General features: G+C 42.3%; 1 protein-coding gene and 1 pseudogene across 1 annotated transcript; one reads left to right on the top strand and one right to left on the bottom strand.

The window, feature by feature from the left end:
* The first annotated feature begins 14,896 nt into the window (after positions 1-14,896).
* On the top strand, positions 14,897-15,913 carry LOC144945153 (trace amine-associated receptor 365 pseudogene; annotated as a pseudogene).
* A 563-nt stretch (positions 15,914-16,476) lies between these two features.
* Positions 16,477-21,405, bottom strand: LOC144945137 (cilia- and flagella-associated protein 74-like). Its single transcript, XM_078873421.1, has 6 exons — positions 21,351-21,405; positions 20,605-20,723; positions 19,752-19,818; positions 18,891-18,980; positions 18,598-18,738; positions 16,477-16,488 (listed from the first exon to the last, which is right to left on the bottom strand). Exons 2-6 carry the CDS (start codon positions 20,637-20,639, stop codon positions 16,477-16,479), a joined length of 345 nt encoding a protein of 114 aa, XP_078729547.1. The 5' UTR covers positions 20,640-20,723; positions 21,351-21,405.
* Between the last annotated feature and the right edge of the window lie 332 nt (positions 21,406-21,737).

Below are 21,737 nucleotides of genomic sequence, written 5' to 3'. Positions count from 1 at the left end.
TGGATGATATTGGTCGCGAAAGCCTACGTCTTAAAAATAATGTATACAGTTTGAATTTACACAATTAAAATCACGCAGTCAAACATACATTCAATATTGACACGTGATGCTCACCCCTGGTTATGTACAATGTCCTCGAGCTGTCATCTGTACCCAGAAATGCTCTTTCTAAATGTCTGCGTCTCATGGATTCGCTAATTGCGCCATTCACTGATTGGCCTTCACCAAGTGGCGCAGTCGCACTGGCGTCAGGGACTGCGATGGGAATGAGTTCCCTGTGACAGGCAGCAATGGAACGACGGGGACCAGTTCGCTGTAGAACGTCAACACAACATCACTTAGCGTCATTGTGGAGAATTTAAGAACCACTATGAATAATAGCTGTCCCTCCACATGAAAATTAAAGTACGTTTTACACATCCCATCAGCCATACAGCCTTCTGGAAGTGAATCATTTCAACAGCTTTGATTCAACAATGCTACTGAAACACTGAATGTTGAAACCGGTCCAAACTTTGCATGTGAATCAGAAGTCCTGAAATTATGCACTCCCAGAATGCTGTGTGGCTGATGAGATATGGACGGATGGATATGGGAAGGAGCGTTGTGTGTGCTTCTTGTTACTTTTCAACAGAGACGCGTGTAGGACAGGAACATCGTGAGCCAAATGTCCAATGGGCTGAAGTGGCTGCTTCGGCAGCAACTCCGACAACAATTTTCGGGCAATCTTGTTGTTCCCCACGTATCCCTACGGGGACTTATGCTGTGACAGCTTCTGGCAGGTTTCTTTAGCTATGCACATGGAGAATAATTCACTTTCTAGATATTTTAGGCTTCTGAAAGTCCCTGAGTGTTGGCTGACTTACTGAATGTATCATAAGCCAGGGGGGAGTGTGTAAAGCAGTACTTTCAATTAAATGCATTTAACTATTTAGTTTTAAAAGTGAAGGGAGAGAAGAGTATTTATCTGCATATGTTGTATGTGCAGCAATGGGTGCAACTTTTACATACCGAGAAGACAATATGGACAGCTTGAGCGCCCACTCGTGCATGGTGTGATTGCACTAAATGTCGGCTAGTAGGAGACGCTCGCACTGGGGGAAGTTGTTCCGTGGGATCATAAATAACAGCAACAGCGGCACTGTGGCAGGCAAAACAAACCCGCTGTGTATAACGTCAGTGCTTAATTTGTACATATGTAATTTTTACAAAGTATACAATATAATAGTTTTGTTTTGAAATATTAAGAGGAACTCTTACTGCCACGCAAACACACGTTGCTCCCTGTAGGCATTTTACTTTACAATTTGTTTGCACATATGGGTGCAGTCTTGTTTAAAATAACCACAACATTCTACAAGGAGCTGGATCCATACCTGAAGACCAGGCGTATTGTGCATACTACGACTCAAAAGCCCGTGTGGATTTAATATGAATATAAGTATGGTAAACGAACTGTAATTAGTCAAAGTTACAACCCTCCCAATACTTGTTTTGCTTAGTTTGAAACTTCAATGTATATGCAATAGTGTTCTGCTCTACGCTTTCTTAATTCCATTAACAGATAGCAGATATAACATTACACATCCCGTGAACTCCACGGCCTTCTGTGAGTGAATAAATTCAGCAACATTGGTTCAATCCAGGCAAACTGGAACGATTCCAAAATGTATTGTCCCATCCGAAGAGTCGGGTTGTTTAGATCAATGGTGGTGAAGCCCCAGAGGTTTGTCGGCATGGAACCACTCTGAGATATGGGTCCTCGTTTGACACAAAACCATATAATGCTTAACACTCATTCGTATCATTGTGGAGAATATAAACATAATAAATAATCAGACAAGATGCCGATTTCACATATTGGTCCTTCCACGTAAAACAATAATAAAAGTTTATTTTACACAACACAGTGCGAAGGACGCGAAAGGTCTTCTTATTTATTTATTTTGTTACTGATATTCTCCATAGCGATGCGAATTATTATCTTGTGTTTCATTGTCTTTCTGAGATCGGTGGGTGCCGACCTACGGTCTGCACACCGCTATGGCTCACGAGACCCTGGGAAGTGGTTTGCCAAACTGTTGTAGTTTTTTTTTCCACAAAACAGCACATTTGCTTTACTGTATGGTAGTTTGAGGAAAAAAATGTGATTGTTGACGCTTATCTACGGGTCCAGAGACGTCTGTAACCACTGATGTGGATGGTGAAATGACATCACTCTTACAGCGACGTTTTGTGTTCTAACCCAGTGTCGCTCTTTCCAGACTGCCTCTTACACACTCCACGGTTATTGGTGATCCATTTGTGATCAAGGAGATGATTTTCTTGGGCTATGTCTTAGAAAGAATGAGAACCACTCAAGAGGTGTGCTGGGATTACTATTGATGAATAAACATCGAGCAGCATTCTCTGTAATGTGCACACATTCCATGGTGCTGCTCTGTTCTCATCATGAGCGGTGCTTGTGAGCAAGCATCCATGCACCGTTGTCTCTATGCAGGAAGAGCCTTGCTTGGAGGCGGTAGCAGGCACAACATGCACATGCTGCGTCAGGCTTGTGCACCTACATTGAAACGCATAACGGCGAGGCTGTTGGTAAGATGTAGCCACAATCTATCCACTGCTGGATGAACGCCTCTTAATGTCTTCACCGTCATTCATGGTCTTGCAATGCCGTGACCAGCTCGCTCCAGCGCGCGAGCGCACGTAATCGCTCCATCTCTGCAGTAGTTGGACTCTCGGCTTTGTTTCCTCCTTTATCTGACATTCATCACCACTCTTGTCCATCAGGTATTATATCTCGCCTCTTGATGTGTCCTGCCTAAGCACACTTTGTATCTTCTTGGTTCTTTCGGTAAAGTCACATAGAAGGGACATAATAAAAAGAAAACATTTAAAAATTAAAATACTTATTTTATTATGCTTTATTATTTTAAAATAATTATTTTATTATGTTTTCTTTTTATTATTTTATTATTTCCCTTCTACGTGACTTTACCGAAAGAACAAAGAAGATGAATCCCTGCAGTCACGAAAGCTTTAAATCACACTTTGTATATCAGTCAAAGTGTCTCTCATATGTGTTCTGCTGTCTCTCGGTCTAATTCCCTGCATGCTTCTTGCATCACTTTTCAGGTTTTGTTCCCATTTGTTTGTCAGTGCTCATTTTTATGATCCATGTCAAATTAGAAAATATGTACTGATTGAAAATGTCCCTCGAGGCTGTTGCTTATACCAAACGCAATTCCACGCTGCCCGCACTCGCCTCTTCATGTCATCGTGGTGATCGCGATCGGGCTTTAATCATTTACGTACTTTGTTGCGTTTTCCAGTTGTATCCTTCCAACCATTATTTGACAGGGTGCTTCAAAACAACGTGAACACGTCCGATCATTTGCGACGCCACCACGAGAAACGCGCTGCCCCTCCGGGCTCTGGAGGGCACCTGGAGAAGATTCCAGGCACGCGTTGACAACGATGGCGAACACGTGGAGACTCTTTTACTTCTTGAAGCGATTAAGATACATTTGTTATGTTACAGGATATTACCCGTTCTTTTTCCCATTAAAAACGATAGTCCTGTATAAGTGTTAACATTTTTGAAGCACTCTGTATTTGACTAAGCGCAGTCGCCGTGTGATATGTTATGCTCAATTATCTTTCGCCCAGATTCTCCACCGTTGCTAATTTCTTCCATCAATGACCCATAACCATTAGTTGTTATAATGACTATGCCGTCAGTATATACGAGATGGTGAATGTATTATCTTATATTCTCGGTTCTTTCAGTAACGTCACGTAGATAGGAAATACAAATTAAGAGCAAAAAAAACATCTGAACAAGACCGCTTGTGTTGCGATCGAAACGTCGTGGGTTTTTTGCTTTTAATTTAGATTTTTGTTTTCTCTCTACGTGACTTTACCGAAAGAACCGAGAATATGAATTCCTGCAGTCACGAAAGTTTTAAGTGTAAAGAATGTATTATCTTTAAGCCTTCATTTCTCCAATCCAATTTGTATCATCCAATGTTGCTGTGGACAACCATCCTGAAACCATACCTCTTACCCAGACTCCTCTTCTCGTTTGTATTTTGCTAATTTCTACAGCCAGTCTAAGTTCAGCAATTCTCTATAAATGGTTTTGATATTTTCAAAAAAAAATCTTTTTTTCACAATCTCTTAGATTGTGAGAGTTTGAAAGAATCAAATTGATCTTTATTTATTCTATGGGTCTTTCAGTAAAGCCACGTAGATAGAAAAATAAAAAAATATCACGACGTTTCGATCGCAACACAACACAAGCCATCGTCTTCTATATTCCTACAATACTTGTAGAGAGGCTCTCTCACCTGAAGACTATTGCTTGTGTTGCGATCGAAACGTCATGATATTTGTATTATTTTTCTATCTACGTGGCTTTACCGAAAGACCCATAGAATGTGTATTCCTGCAGTCGCAAAAGCTTCAAGTCAAGATCCATCTTTATTGTCGACAAACACCAGGCATTATGTTTTTTGATATTAATTTGTATTTTCTAGAATCTAATTCGTAGTCAATATGTGGTAAATAGTAGAACATGATTTTTAAAAATATATAAATACAGCTTGTTCACATCATTGACCTCTTAATTGTCCATTATATGGTTTCCTATTATCATCGTGAAAATTTTAAAGTTTATTTTTAATGGCGTCATTCGTGCAAATTGCATCTCAAAACACCGAAGTAGGATTTGCAACGATTTGTAACGAATTGTAACGTGTACAGATTTCTCACTGAGGTGCGGGAAGAGTACAGACAAGCTGAAAGGCAACTCTAACCGGTACCAACAATTGCCCAAGCTCTATGTCTTGTGTTTGGATGTTTGGCCTTCCCCATTAATGATTGTTCTATGCATGTGGGAGGACACCTGGAGAAAAGTCGCGTGAGAGAGGTGAGGGGGGATAACACCCAATTCACAAACAGATGGAGGAGACATGGAAATTCACCCACTTGTTGTCCTGCCATCATACCCTGGCAAGCCAGGAGATGGCACCCTTTGGTAGGAACTGGGGAGTTTCACCAATGCGTGGTCCATCCGAGCTCAGCGTCACACACTGCTGGGTCACAGGCGTCTGCGAAAGTGCTGATGAGATGTAAATGGACCAGAAATATTGATCATCAGTTGTCCCCCTTTTCAATAGAAGACAGGTGTATTGCATCGTTCTAATATTGAGGGATTCTTATTGGTATTGATGTAAATACGTCTGCTAATTTTGAATCAACAGTTGGTCCCATTATGTTGATGTTCATTGACTGCACATGGCACATAGCTCTCCATTTAATTCATATTGCAAATGGCAGTGGTAAATGCTCTTTTAACAACACTTCTACACTCCTACAATACTTCTACATTCCTATAATACTTCTATAAAACTTCTATACTCCTACAACACTTCTATAAAACTTCTAGACTCCTACAACACTTCTGCACTCCTACAATACTTCTACACTCTTACAATACTTCTATAAAACTTCTAGACTCCTACAACACTTCTGCACTCCTACACTGCTTCTACACTCCTACAACACTTCTATAAAACTTCTAGACTCCTACAACACTTCTGCACTCCTACAATACTTCTACACTCCTACAATACTTCTATAAAAATTCTAGACTCCTACAACACTTCTGCACTCCTACAATACTTCTACACTCCTACAACACTTCTATAAAACTTCTAGACTCCTACAACACTTCTGCACTCCTACAATACTTCTACACTCCTACAATACTTCTATAAAACTTCTAGACTCCTACAATATTTCTATAAAACTTCTAGACTCCTACAACACTTCTGCACTCCTACAATACTTCTACACTCCTACAATACTTCTATAAAACTTCTAGACTCCTACAATACTTCTATAAAACTTCTAGACTCCTACAACACTTCTATATAACTTCTAGACTCCTACAATACTTCTACAACACTTCTACACTCATACAACACTTCTCGTTTACTTTCTTACTTTGCCCACTACCATCAATGGACTATCTATAACAGTGTTATTTATTCATTCTTTAAAGTGGTGACATCCGTTTAATCATTTTGCTTCGTGAGGGATTTTAATCTGTTGCTTCGAATCAGTCTTACTTCTGCTACCTCCTGATCTAAGTTTTTAATATTATCTCCTGCCACCGTTTTCCCATTCACATGTTTCATTGCTTCTACATACTATTAACATGCCCTCCCTTTGTTAATGCTACCCCCCCCCTCCCTTTGGTGCTGCTGATCCTGCATAATGCATGGGCATAATATGACTTTGAAACCCCCCCGCCCACCTCCTACGCATTTGCCATGAATATGCTAAATTCCTCTTGATATGCACATTCTTTTGTTAAGGCTCTCTTCTTCTTCCACCTCCAACTCAGCTTATATATAAGCTCCTAGCTTGGCAGTGTCTCATTCTTCACGTCGTGAGAATTGTTTTATTATGTTTTATTTTTATTATTTTATTACTTCCCTTCTACGTGACTTTACCGAAAGAACCAAGAAGATGAATCCCTGCAGTCACGAAAGCTTTAAATCGAAAATTAACTATTTTGTTTTACTTGCATTTAGGTCTGTCCTCTGATAATATTGGAGAGTAATTTTCATCACCCCAGCCTGTGATCACTAACTGTGATGAAATGTTCTGAGGACAGAAATGTCTCTGACAATCTGGGTCTTGCTCGTGGGAATGAAGTAAATTCGATTTCTAATCTCTCCATGTGTGCTGCTCCATGTCCATTTTTAAAAGGCGTTCATAATCTGTTTATGTCCCTGCTGAGAGCAAACTCAGACATGGTCCTATGTGTTGTAACAATCAGACATTTAGCTAACCACACAGTGCCACTGCTGTCAGGTTTCTTTACAGACAGGAAAGCATTGACCACGAAGCCTGAGACCAGCCAGGGAGTAGGTGGCGCTGTGGTGCGCTCCACTCCAACCCGGTACGGTGTGTACTTGCACAAACATAAAGAGAATATGAGTTAACAAATCTAGCATGCCATTTGTGTCCTAATTATATATATATATAACAATGTCGGGGAAGTAATTACTTGTACATAAGATTTAAATTAATGTACATGCAGGCTAATTTGAACGTTATTCCTGCGAGCGAGTAGGCAGCGGGCCGATGCAAGTGGAACGCTGCTACTGCTGCTCATGATTCCCTGACCCATTACCTCTCGGACAAATACGATGCGGAGTGCGTTCCTTGTATCTTTACCAAGGAAATTCTGTGATGTATTGTTCGTGTAGAATTTTTGTGTATATATTTTTTAAAACACTGTGGTTTTAATGTAAACTTGGTAAATGCTGCAGAACTCTCCTCGAGTTATGATATTAGGGCTTGACACCTGTCCGGTATTGACAGTCCCAGGAATTGGCATCTGTATTCGAGTGGCAAGGATTGAGTTGTACTGAGATCTGGTACCGGTGTTGCATTGAACTTGATTCCAGTGTACTGCACAGTTTTGATAACAGACCTCGACTGATGGAAATCTATCCGAGTTCTGTGGAAAAGTTGGCAACCCCAAGTAGAGTCCTTAAAGGACTTTGCGAATCCAGCAGTCTACACGATTCTATTCCAATGCGTTTCTGAGCAGGTTATGAGTGTCTCTGCCTAATCATGATTCAGACTAATTGCAAAGTTGAATTTAAAACTTTGAAATAAAATGTTTTAAACTGTCTGCCTTCTACACATTTAGAAACTCTACCTTATTCTTAAATCAAGTGGTCGGAATGTATTTGTAGGTGGCTCCATTATGAAACATTTTCATCGTGCAGCCCCTGGCACGAAGTGTTACCCTTTGGCGAAAGATTGGACTGGTGACCACATCAGCATGGAGGCACTTCCACATGCCTTGAAAAAACAGTGTTTTGGAAGTATTAAATAACTCTGCAACAACTTCTTATCTTCTCGGACCGATATTCACTGAAGCATCTCTGACATTCCAATCCCAGTAATTGATGAGTGTCTTTTTATGATTTGCACGTGGTCTTCTTATCCATGTGGTCCTCTTTCTGTCTCTCGGTTTCATTCCCAGCATGCATCTCGCCACGCATGCCATCTAGCAACCCTCATGATCACAGTGGCACCCACTGTACCAGTCACGAAGGTGGCACCGGAAACTACAGCCCTGTGCGGCCGAACGGAAACCCTGAACGTCTCCTCCTTGTGTGAGCTCACTGGTCAACCGACCCATCACGGGCTCTACAAGAGGAAAGTCGTGAATCGCCTCACCTGATGACCACACAGAAGAGAAGGAAATCGACCACATGCTGACCGTGGACCCCCTCGCTGTTCACACAGTTCGGGTGCACAGAGGCACTGGACCGCCACCAGCAACCTCGGAGCACCGTCAGTGCTCGAGCTAAACCCACATTCGAGACTCGATGTCATGCTGCTCTCTGCAGACGATTGCATTATTGTCAAATTAAACATCACGATCACAAACAGCGTCCAGGCACGGGGCCCCCGCTGGGGCCACCCTCCGTGACGTCACTCTCCACGCAACTTCGCTGGTGCTCAGTTTAACGCGTAGGCCGTGTCGGGTGGCGGCGGGTTTTAACGACACATTTATATATTTACGCGATCTAAACCATGCTGAAAGGCCACGAAGCCGGCCCTGGCTCTCCATGGAGACAATGGCCCACACTGGACCAGAAGCGTGCTGCCTGCCTCAGAGAGGACGAGGCAGAAGAAAGAAACCCGAAGCGAGTCTTGAAAGTAAAGGAGACAGACTTGGAGGAGTTCTGCGGAAAACCGGCAGAACAAAGAGGCGAGCCCGAGACTCCTCGGTCACAAACGTGCATGGCAGGAGCTCTCCGAGCTGACGCTTCGTCGCCTGGCAGCCGGACCATAGCCTGAGCTGGGCACGCGGGCATCTGCCTCCACTCCGGCACAGCACGTGCCACCTGATGCCCCCCCAGCACTTGGAGAGGTGTTTTTGTTGGTTGCCAAGTGTAGAGCGGTCCCCAGTATGACTCATCATTCTCACTACATTATGCCATCAGATCCTCTCACCATTAGTGCGGTCTCGTCATGAAAAATGTTTGAAGGCTATATATGTCTGGAATTAGCACACTTTATGCCAATTTAGTACCTCCTAATGGACCTTAACACTCGTGGTACAATGAACCGCAAGGGGATTTAATTCCATTTTAATTGGCAAACGTGTCATTATTTTTAAATATATATTCTACACTATGCGCTCATGAGCTTTTACATGAAGAAGTACCAATGGTCATGATTATCATTGTACAATGATAATTGTACAATGATGATTATCACAATTATCATATAATAGAATAAACATTATTATGCACAATTATGGTTGATTGAATACATTTCCAGATCTTTATTAATGAAGAAAAACACTTGTTCGTTTAAAATGTATTTAAATGCTCCTCATCTCTATCATTATCAACCATGATTTATCCACTGCTGGATGAAGGCCTCCCCATCTTATTGCCATCCCTCTTGATCCTGCCAAACCACACTCCATCTCACTCTTGCTATTGTGAATCAAAATAACCCCAAAATACACTCCTATGTACAAAATTACTCTGAATACGGTACTGTTTACAGCAAGGCCGTAGCCATGGAGTCAACATTGGGGGGGGGACCAAATCTTCCAGGGTGTCTGGAGGTCCCAACCTAGAAAAATATCTAAATTTGAAAACTAATTTCCTGCCTAAAATATTTAAAAAATTCACTAACACATGGGAGGGACTTTTCATTTATTTTTCACAATAATGTATAATAGTGTATTGTATTACATTTCTCTGTTTTTACTTTTTTGCCTTTTCTTGTTTCATTGTATGTAAATGGCAGAGATTAGGGATGAATAAAGTACAACCATAACCACAATAATATACACAGAAATCTATGCATTGATTTATATTAAGACAAGTCCAGATATTGTGGCCAAAGTTTAGCAAATTGATATTTTTATTTACATAGCATAGCAATTATTTTTATAGCAATATATTGGGGGGGGGGGGGGGGCATTTTGAGCATATTTGAATATTTGGGGGATGTCCCCCCCCCCCAATACACGGGATTGTGTGATTGGATCATTTTACTTTCTGTGTAAATATGCATAATTTCCGCGATTAAATATTGCACATTTCAACAACTGAAAACAAGTCAAAGGACGTACTCCACATTCGCTCATGCATTCAACATTGTGCAAATAATGTGAATGAAGTTTAACACGTAGCAGGCTTTCGCGACCAATATCAACCATAATAGAGGTTTTTGGGTTAGATCGCTTAAATATATAAATTTGTCGTTAAAACCTGCCACCACCCGACACAGCCAACTAGTAAGAGTTGTCACGTAAACAGAACGTGGCCAATTCGTTACTAGTACAGCACACCGGTGTGTTGGAGAGCCAAGCCACAACATTTACAATCTGAGTACGACGTATCGCCAGTAATTACAACTAGCTTCATCAGGCGACAGACAGATTTATGGAGAAGTCTAACTGTTTCGTTCCTAATATAGAGGCGTAGATGTGGTGACCACTCTTCTGAACACCAAAACCAAATCAAAGAAGAGCATTGAAACTGCCCAAGTAATTAAAACGATCAAAATGCCGTACATTGCGGGGGTAACTGATAAACTCGCCAGATGTTTGGAAAAACAAAACATCCGAGTCAGATTTGGCACCGTACATAAAATACAGAAATTAATATCTGGTACAAAATATGCATTACCGAAGCTATCAACAGAAGGTGTGTACAGGATTCACTGCACGTGTGGTAAATGTTATGTTGGGCAAACAGGACGAATGATCAGCACGAGACTAAAAGAACATCAGAGAAATATTAAATTCTCCCAAATACAACTGTCAGCAGTAGCAGAACACGCGTGCCAACAAGGACACTCAATTGATTTTGATAATGTTGAAGTTTTGGGTAAAACTAGCTAGTACTGGCCACGACTAATTAGAGAATCTATTTAAATTGAAAGAAATCAAAATAACTTTAACCGTTCGGATAGCTACCGCCTTAGTGCTGCGTGGAAGCGAATTATCAAATAAAACATTATTTAAATGCATGCCTACAAAGGGCAGCATACTTCAATAAGGTAGGGATATTTTATTAAACACAATAGACAGGAAGGACAAGTTGAAAGGGCTCGCATCATGCACATGCATAATGTACGTTGCCTCAGTAATCTCTCCCCCACATTGTGCAAGAGCGCAGAAAGGTCGTCAACACATCTACGCCTTTAAATTAGGACTTCTCCACAAATCTGGCTGTCGCCTGATGAAGCTGGTTGTAATTACTGGCGAAACGTCGTACTCAGATTGTAAATGTTGTGGCTTGGCTCTCCAACACACCGGTGTGCTGTACTAGTGACGAATTGGCCACGTTCTGTTTACGTGACAACCCTTACTAGTTGGCTGTGTCGGGTGGTGGCGGGTTTTAACGACACATTTATATATTTACGCGATCTACTCCAAAACCTCTATTATGAATGTGAATTAAGTTATACTTGCTAATACCATTGTCATTGCATTTTGAGATATGTCCATCGAAAGAATCTACATAAATCCACATTACAAAGTGGCTTGAGAAGTGTCAGCTTATATGTACATTGTCATTTGTGATTTTATTTCTGACAGATTTTATATTGGGGGAAAAGCACAAGTTTAATTATAAAGTATGTGTAATTATTCCGACGTATTGTGCTATCTCATTATTTTACAAATTGCACTGCTTTCATATTTGGAGTTGTTAGGTTTTAATTGGTGTCATCTGCACAGGCCATCAAACTATTCACTTGAGAATATCATAACGTATATAATAGGCAGGACGTGTCCCATGATTTGCCAGAGCTGAGGCAGGATATTTGAAGTATCGTAAAGTGGGTGGGTACGTTTACCTAAACACTCTAAGGTAAGTCCATCTACCTCGTCAGTACATTTAAATGTTTCACATTTGCACGGATTAACCTTTACTAGATAAATAATGATCACTACGTCAAAATGTTTTTCAGTGCTTATAGAATCAGTTTATGTTGAAAGGTTCAAACACTAAATTGTTACAATAAAAATCCCCCATCATCATCCACGGTCAATCGACTGCTCTGTGGAGGCCTCTTCAAGCCATTTCCACCACTCGCAATCCCACAATGCAACAAACCATCCAGGATGCCCTGTTTGACCTATTTCATTCCTTGGTTGCAACTCCATTATTATTCTTGTTAGTATTCTGCTGATTTGCACACAATAGATCACTGCATCATCCTTGAGCTTCTCCGTGGCCTAAGCATCTCCCAAGACGATGGAGGTATCTCTGGCACACCTCTCTCCGAGCTGCTCCAACCTTTCGAACCACTCCTACGTTTTAATTTCACGAACTGTCTCTTGTCTTCCTCTCGGAACTCCTCTGCTATGCTGTCCGACGAGGCTCCACTCTCGGCCCCCGATCTACTCAATATATCTCCTCCCTCTTGGCAAATCATCTCCAGTTTTAATGTCCACTATGAGTTATATGTTGATGACACCCAACACTGCATCTCCACTGTCTCTATGAACCAAGCTTCACTGCCTACTCTATCATTTTGCTTGGGCATGGTCTCATCTTAGATTGGTTCTAACTACTACAGGATAAATGCTGTCAAAATGGAAGTCCTCCTTTACTTCATAATAACACATTAACCTCCAATAACGTCTCCAAATAGTATGCAACACGTTAGACTTGTCACTCATCCTGGGTTCTCGTTTTCTTCCCACATCTTAGCTCTGTAGAACTCACTCCTACATGAGGGTGACATCTCCTGTAACTGCCACCGCCTTATCCCAACTACAAATGTGTCCATCACCCATACCTTCATCGCATTTTGAATAAAACATTCGGCTGCCAGATTCCTCACCCGGACCAGTAAAAATGGCAACACCACCCCATACCCAAATCCCTCTGATGGCTCTCATTCCAATCCCAGATCAATTTCAAGATCCTTCATGGACTCGCCTCTGCCCGACTCTCCCCTCTCATCTCACTGTATCATCCTCCATGCATTCTCAGACGTTTCTCGTCTCGTCTCACGCTACTCCCCTCCACGCACTCTTCGCTCCAAAAAACACGATTTTCTGCTGAAATCTCTAATGAATGACCTTCACTCAGTGAATGACCTTCACTCAGTGGAAGGTCACTCATTCTCCTCTGCTGCCCACAGTCTAGAATTCCCTTCCCCCATCCATCGGTGCTGTTGACTCCCTGCCCATGTAAAGTCCAGAACCTTGCTCTTCTCCTCTGCCGATGACTGACTGCCTCTATCTAAAAAGCAGAATACAATTAAAAAAATGCAGAACCATTTAGCCGCAATGTAAATCAAATTTGTATTGTTGTCAAAAAAGTATTGGTCTTACGAATTTATGCTGATCACATTCACCGAAAAAAAATAACAACAAACTTCGTTATTGTTTAGAGATTATATATTTGCACGTACATATTTGGCAATAATTAATGTGTTGTTGGAGTGCATTTCTCATTGTTTTCCGACTTAACAAAATAATACCAATGATTACGTTATAGAAATGTGTGTATACGTGTTATTACATGTTTGCTTTGTGTTAACTGACACTGGATGCAATTGCAAACCAGATGTTCGATCTTTCGAATGTATGTAAGTAAAATATCTTAACTAAAAAAATGCAATGCAAGCTGATACAGAGCCAATATAGATTCTCCAATAAATCAGCAAATAACGTGATAACCTTTAAAGATTAGTTATATCACAGTGCCTGCGTTTATAAAAAGTGAATGTTTATATGTGTGACAGGATGCAGCCTCAATCAATACACTTTTAGTAATCAGCAGACAAACCGATCCGTGAGAAATTGATCAAAGTTCCAGAAAGCTGCACCCTGCAATCACCGACCAGGCAGCTCTGTGGCAGAGTGAGCAGCTCGCCATTGGAAGGTGAGGAGCTCACATCTTGGTTGGGGTTAGACTCAGTCCGTCATCCCTCTGAAGTTGAGGAAATGAGTACAACTTTGTTGGGAAGTCATCAGTGGTTGTCCTATGAATATATTAGCCCCTGCCATAGGAATGTGGAGTTTCTAGAGCTGGTGCGAACGACATCACCGACCTCGACCTGTACAGTCCATGCCGTTTCGAGAACATCTTACTCAGAATTATCAAACAATTATTTCTCTTCACCCAGAATCAAGGCAAGGATATCAACCTCATCACCAGCATCACTGTCATCGGACAGATTCAAATACAGATTATCGGAATGAAATGGTAAGAGACACTAAGATTATGTAAGGAGTCTATACGTAAAATATGAAAGTCTATGTACTCACAGGGTGAAATAACTACTAATGAACACACTTTATTTTGTTATAAGGTATCAGAACAATTGCTCAGAATGTACCAAGGATGTATTGCATGTGATAGAATCTATAGATTCTCAACCCTAGAGAATCTACAGCAGAGGTTTCAACCTGTGTTATGGGTACTTTTAATGAATGCGGCCACATGAATTAATATCTTTTACGTAAAAAGGTAAAAACCTGGAAGTTTGTGGATAATAATGCAAATGATGTTAATATGTTTCATTTTGCGTTTCAGATTTTTTTTGTATACATTGAAGATGAATATATGGCTTACAAAACATATGTAACATTGAGCGGGTACAGTGATAGACAGTTGAACGTGGAGCCATAGCAAATGCAATTAAATACCCCAATTGTTATTTTTTATTTTGTTTTAATTGTCAGCAGTTGAAATTAATTCATTATATTGCCCAGTAAAATTTAACACTACAATACTTCAGTGCATTACGTGATACAACACCAAGTCAATTTGTTAGTTGCAGCAAAAGTGTAGACTTGGTTAATAATTCTGAAATGAACAGCACATTGATCAAATGTATCATCACGTATTACAATTTAAATTGTACTACACCACATTTATCCTATACACACGGTTTAGTGGTGCAAGGAGTTTTGTTATTTTTTATTATTTCCACAATATTAGGCAATATGCTTGTCATCGCTTCTATAATGTATTTTAAGCAATTGCAGAGCCACACCAACAGTCTAACGTTATCGTTGGCTGCAGCAGACCTGCTGGTCGGCTTGGTTGTCATGCCCTTTAGCATGATGCGCACAGTGCATAGCTGCTGGTTTTACGGGGCATTATTCTGCAAGTTACATTGCTCATTGGATTACATTTTCTCAACCGTGTCCATCCTCCACCTAAGCTGCGTAGCGTTTGATCGTTACATTGCAATATGCGACCCGCTGCATTACCCTTCAAGAGTAACCAACAATACCGTGGCGTTCATGTTAATTATTTGCTGGACTTGTCCATTGGTATACTTTGCTCCGTTCTTATTGGGCTGGAACATCATTGGCATAGAGGAAATGGTACAGAGTCGCATCTGTGCAGATACCTGTGCCATCGTCAAGAATGTATGGTTTGCCTATGTGGACACATGCTGCGCGTTTATAACTCCAATGGCAATAATGATAACGACGTATGCCAAGATCTATCGGGTGGCACGCAGACAGGCACGGCAAGTCAGCGCTGCCAGTGTTGCCCTGCAGTTGAACCGGGACGAGAGGCAGAACCAGTGGGCCCTCATGAAGCGAGAGCACAACGCTACCAAGACCCTGGGTATCATCATGGGCGGCTTTCTGTTTTTTTGGTTACCAAATTTTGTAGCGAGTTTAATTGATCCAGTTAATGATTTTCAGACAGATCCTCTGGTTTGGAATATTGTAGTGTGGCTTGGCTACATTAATTCTACGATAAACCCGCTTTTGTATGCGTCATTTAATCGCCCGTTCAGAAAAGCTTTTAAAATCATGTTTAGCTTGGAAATTACACATTTAAGTACAAGAAACAAAGATTTAGACTGACATTGTGTTAGATATTGCTACTTCATGTGAACGAGGTTCCGTTGTGTTTGTACACATTTAAATCGAATATAATCTGTCAACCCGACTTTAGTCTCATCCATGCTGTGTACGATCACCACACTGCAGCACACAACACTGCTCCTTCTGCGTCTCGTCATATTTATCTATCCACTTTGCAATTGCTTTCCATTGCCTCTTTTCCCAAGCTCTTATAGACTCGCATAATTCAAGAAACATGTCAACTGTCATCTATTATAACTTTGATAGTGATGTTTGTTGCTGGTCACTTGACGCTCGGGGCCTGTTCTCAGCAACGGTGTTAAAATATATTTTAAATTGGTCTTTGAGAAGAGATGCTGGATGGTCCTCATCGAGGTCACACAATTATGGGTTCCTTAAATGTTTATAAATATGTCAAATAAATGTGAACATTTTACTGTTTTCAACGGAATTCACAAATTCTTCGCACACGAAGTCAAAGTTCATGATTTTAAAATGGTAAAGCATACATACTCCTGCTTCCCATAGTTGTCCCTCCAACTAAAAATAAAACATCCTCTCCGCTATAGGACCCTCTGGGAGTGCATCATTTCAACAGGATTCGTTTAACACAAGCATACTCTAAAGATGAGTTTTGACATTGTCATGAATAAAGTCAGGCTTGCTTGAACTTGTATGCGGGTCAAACATTTGTTGTGACATCACGCACGTCGGTCACGGTGACGTGGTGAAAGCAGTCAAGATTAAGGGCCACAGAGGCCTGAATAAGTATGTGAACATGAGTATGAGCGAAGGGTAACACTACTGTGCTGTATATGAATGTCGGTACGGACACGGATTGCATCGGCCACAAGTCGCATTGGAATGGGAGGATCGTGAAAGGCAGTCGGACCAACTGGGTGAGTCATGGCGATCTTAAACGGAGATCCCAAGGCTGAGGTCTTAGAGATCTCCTGCTGGTGTTTGTGTGTTAATCACGCCCCTTCTCAAATGAAGATCATCCCGTAACAGTATTAGAGGCTGCAGTGCACTACACAAGACCTAAAAGGTAACACGAGTTCACCGATCGGCTGGCCTGATGATATTGAGAGGGGGGTTTGTTTCACGCCACTCACACCAAGATAACTCAATCATAATGCATTTCCTATGCCAATATCGCCCTCGATAAAGTAGGAGGACTCAATGTTTGTCTTATAAAGATTGCGAACATGAACATAATGTCATTCATTCTGTCGCTGATTCATCCTGTCCTGTTGCAGCGCCCTAAGAAGTGTACTCAACGTTTCCCGGGATGAGCAATGACCCAGCTCAGTTTCTCTCCCAGTCTCATTCCGGGACTCTACTGCAGAGTTCGCTCCCCGACCTTCCACTCTGCCCCGCGTGTCGCTGCTGTCCGCCGCAAATAACTCGCCTCTGGGATTGGGCCACGCAGGACAGCAGAGTGGAGGCTATTTCCCTCACAGGGGCCCTCTTTTAACACGAGCTTTAGGTGCGCCCTACATCTTCACTAAACCATAACTCCTAAGTAATATTGGTTCTTTCGGTAAAGTCACGTAGATAATAAAGAAAGAAATAAGACGTTTTTATTTTGTATTTTCTATCTACGTGACTTTACAGAAAGAACCAAGAATATGAATTCCTGCAGTCAAGAAAGTTAAGTCAAAACATAACTCCTAAGCTCAGACAATCCAGTACATGGCTACATGTTGCCATCTCGTGGCTATATTCAGTACTACAGCTTCTACAACTGCATGCCTCTTTAACTGCATGCGCCATACGTCGATAGTGATTGACACTGAGCAGGCAAAAGGTATTGCGATTTCTTGTACCCAAAATCGGAAGAATGTACATGCATGCATACTGGATGTTGAGTAGCCTATGACTAACCCGACATGTAATCGATATCCATTGTAACAGGATTTTTCCAAAAGTCTGGCTGTCGCCTGATGATGCTAGTTGTAATTACTGGCGAAACGTCGTACTCGAATTGTAAATGTTGTGGTTTTATTCTCCAAGACACTGGTTAGTGCTGTACCAGTAACGAATTGGCACGTTTCGTTGACGTGACGAACCTCAATAATTGGCTGTTGGGTGCTGGCGGGTTGAATGACACATTCACATGAACGTAATCCAACCCAAACACCTCTAATGGACATTCAGGTTATAAAATACACGACCCAACCATAACCAAGCAGCTTCTGTCTGATGGGATAGAAAGAGGGGCTAGAGGGGCACGGCACGGGCTAGAGGAGGACGTGGAGCGGAGTCGACTTGCCGATCTTCTTTCGTACGGCTGCTGATGTAGATGTCGAGCAACAACTTCACATTCAGGTGGGCAAGCCAGATAACCGTGTCAGGAGTAGGGGAGTGTATCATCGCTGTGATGTCTCCTTCGTATTTGTGAATCGGCATCGTGTCATTGTACGTTGTACGGTCTGTTCTGGAGGACCAGCCACATTATTACTGGAGAGTTTTTATTTTATTATTTCCCTTCTACGTGACTTTACCGAAAGAACAAAGAAGATGAATCCCTGCAGTCACGAAAGCTTTAAATCGAAATTTATCTGTGGCTGGCCTGTGAGTAGAGGCGATTGACGGAGACAACAGCCCTATGGGAGTGTGTGTGCTTGCAGGGCCTTGCTGTGGGCTGGCACTACCACACGCACACGTGGTGCTGCCCGGACCTCTTGTGCCTCTTCATAGTCTGCCTTCACGAAACGGAACCTGGTCCCGAGAGCGCCCCGGTTCACCAACGTGAAGGTCCTCCTTATGGTCTCTCCGACCACGTGGGTGCCAAAGTCAATCTTGGACCTGTCCACCGTCACCTGCACAATACACGCACGCAGTGCCATCGCCGGTATCAGTGCCTGCTGGCAGCGGACACCACGTCTATCATCGTCATTCCTTCAGCCCGTGCTGGCTCATAGATCCCCGTCAGCCACGGTCTTCCCTTAGCAGAGCCTTGCGCTGTACTCACGTCACATTTCTTCGTTGTGCACTGCACTGGCACTGTGAAGGGTCCGCTCTGAGCTGCAAACTGCAGCTCTCCATTCAGGTCCTCGTTTTTCTGTTCGAGAGAGGCAATCGTTTGTAACATTTCATGGGCCAGTTTGGCGTAGGCTGAAAATACTTTCCCACCATCGTCATTAACAAACACTGCCTCATAGGTGGAAAAAAAGTCAGGCAGTGTTTGTTAATGACCATGGTGGTGAAGTATTTCAGTGTGTGCTCAATCATTTGTGACTTTATAATGGTCCAATATAAATGCACCAACATTTATATTCTGAAAAGAACAGCCCAACTGATGTCTTTGTTGAAAAACAGCACTAATTATGGAATAGGAGCCTTTGTTCATTCAATCTTTTAATCAGTGACAAGTAATGAACGCACTGCATAGGATTCACCGTGATTCTAATTACTATAAATTATAAATGTGTGTAATCTGAATAGAGTAACAGGACTCACTGAAAATAACAACAGGGTCTTGGCCATCACTAACAATAATTAAAAGTCTAAACATTTCAGCCAGCTGGCTTCCTTTCCTGAAGAACTTTCAACTGACTGGTCTTGTTTTTGGAAGAATGCCAATTGGCCAAAACATCTATTTGTCCTCCCAGCGAACGGTAAATATGGGCTTGTTCTGCCAGCTGAATGAGCATGCAAACAAAGCCCCCCTTGGTGCCTGGTCCCTGTGGTCGAAGTCGTTCTCCCCAGGTGAAGGAACGCTCCACCAACAACCTGTGAGAGCGAGGATGACTCGCGGAGCGATGGACACGCCGAGAGCCGATTGCTCCTGCGCTCCGTCAGAAGCCCTCCCCGTGTGGCTGCTGGCACTCACTGTCGCCTCGAAGGTCACCATCAGCTCAAAGGACATTCCTGCAGACATCTGTCCCGGAGGCTTGAACCTGGCGGGGCACACGTTACACGCATTGCACGGCATCCAGTCCGGTTTTAAATATTCAGCAGGGTTGTGTATTATTCTTGAAATTAGCATCTCATTCCACCTGAAGATGGAAGCTTGTGTTGCCTCCGAAACGTCGTGATTTTGATTTTATTTTACTTTTATGAATTGTATTTTAAATTTTTTTACCTACGTGACTTTACCGAAAAAAACCTAAGAATATGAATCCTTGCAGTCCCGAAAGCTTCCAATCTAGAATTAGCATCTCATTGTTTTCTTGCTTGATCAGATTTACTTACATAACACTGCCTGCTAGCATCGGATTTGCGATTTAGACTTAAACGGCAGTTCTCCTTTGCACCCAAGCTTCCCTTGCACAGTAAACGTGCAGTCTCGATGAGCCACCTATCTCGTGTCGTCCTCATAATGGAGGGTCGATGCGCAAGGCGGCTGCTCTCCACGTGTTACGTCTTCACCGTTTCTCGCGGACAGTTCCATCCTATTGGTCACATTCTCCCACCGACTCTTCCCTTCCTCTTCCCTTCTTTTTTCCCCTTTCATTTTCCTTTGTAGAATCATCTTGGTCACATCTCCCTTCAACATCTTATCATCAGAATTCCCAGTCATGATTAAACACTGATGAGCTCCCACCCGGTTGTAATTAAAAGTAACTGCCAGGAATGGAGAGAACGGCCAGGCTGTGACGGCTGCATTCACACCGAGAGCGTGAACACAGGCACAGCGCTCTCTCGACCTCTCCGCACTGGAAGGTGCCTCTGGCTTTACGAACCGCACACTGACGTAGTCCTCCAGATGTTCGCTCATGCCCTTGTAGCGGCAGAAGTTGCTGGTGTAAGACACGTTGGTGAGAACCACTTTCAACTTGTATATTTTACCAACATAAAAGTTCTGGGAAGACAGCAACATAAGAATAGTGTTTAATACAGAAAATAGTCATGTGCTAATTGTATCTATCTGATATGCTTGACCAGTCATACCTCTAAATTATTACATCGCTTGTTTACCCAGGAAAGATTAACCGAGTCCCAAGACTCTTTTTCAAGAGGGTCCTGCTAAGTTATCACAGGAGGGGGCAATGCTGCTACGTGTAATCCAAATTGAATCATTTGCAGGTAATGTCTTAGCATCGGGATGTTGCTGCTCAAAAGCACACGTAACATAGGGTTATATACTTCTGCAGTAAATAAGTACATCGGACTTAAAGCTTTTGTGACTGCAGGAATTCAAACATTATTATTATTTCTATCTATGTGGCTTTACCGAAAGACCCAAATAATAAGTACATCCGACTTACATGAAGAACAGGTAGAAAAATACTGCTGCCATTAATAGTAAATACTGCATTTTTAAATAACAAATAATGAGCCAACATTTGAGCAATCGCCCTTCAGAACAGAAATAAGTAAGAAGGCAAATAACCGTGGCTTGTGTTTAAGAAACAAGGCATTGCACAGTTTCAAAGCAGACAAACAAGGCTACAAACAGGCCGCGATATGTATAGTTTAAAGCACTCACGTAAGCGTGTGTGGAAAATAAAATACGTATCACGGGCCGGGTAAGCAAGCACCAATCACCCTTCACTGCGCACCGCGAGTGCCAACAGCAGAGCCGAGCCACCGTTGTGGCTTGATTAGGACCTGGCAAATGCTGTGTGTGGCAAGGCCAACAGGTGCCCTGCACAGTGTCACTGGGATGCCCACCTTGAAGGCTATGACGTTGGGCTTGCTGGAAAAGGAGCGGCCCTGAACCGTCAGCCCCAGTCTGCGTTGGCCCTTTGGCTTTTCCTTCAGCACGGGGCCTCCTCCCTCTGCTTTACTGGGTCTGAACGGACGGGTTTTCATGTCCTGACCAGTGGCCTGCTCACAAGCGAGAGTAAATGTTGCAATAAATTATTAAAAGAGG

Source organism: Lampetra fluviatilis, chromosome 36, assembly GCF_964198595.1.
Source record: "Lampetra fluviatilis chromosome 36, kcLamFluv1.1, whole genome shotgun sequence".
NCBI lineage: Eukaryota > Metazoa > Chordata > Hyperoartia > Petromyzontiformes > Petromyzontidae > Lampetra > Lampetra fluviatilis.
Note: the sequence above shows the minus strand (reverse complement) of the source record. Positions and strands in the feature narration are given on the sequence as shown.

Coding starts and splice junctions, on each gene's coding strand:
- LOC144945137 (XM_078873421.1), bottom strand. CDS start 20,639: ATGAGCGAACATCTGGAGGACTACGTCAGTGTGCG. Junction 18,981..19,751: donor TGGTGACCTTCGAGGCGACA/GTGAGTGCCAGC, acceptor TCTCTCGAACAG/AAAAACGAGGACCTGAATGG. Junction 18,739..18,890: donor GCACAACGAAGAAATGTGAC/GTGAGTACAGCG, acceptor TGTATTGTGCAG/GTGACGGTGGACAGGTCCAA.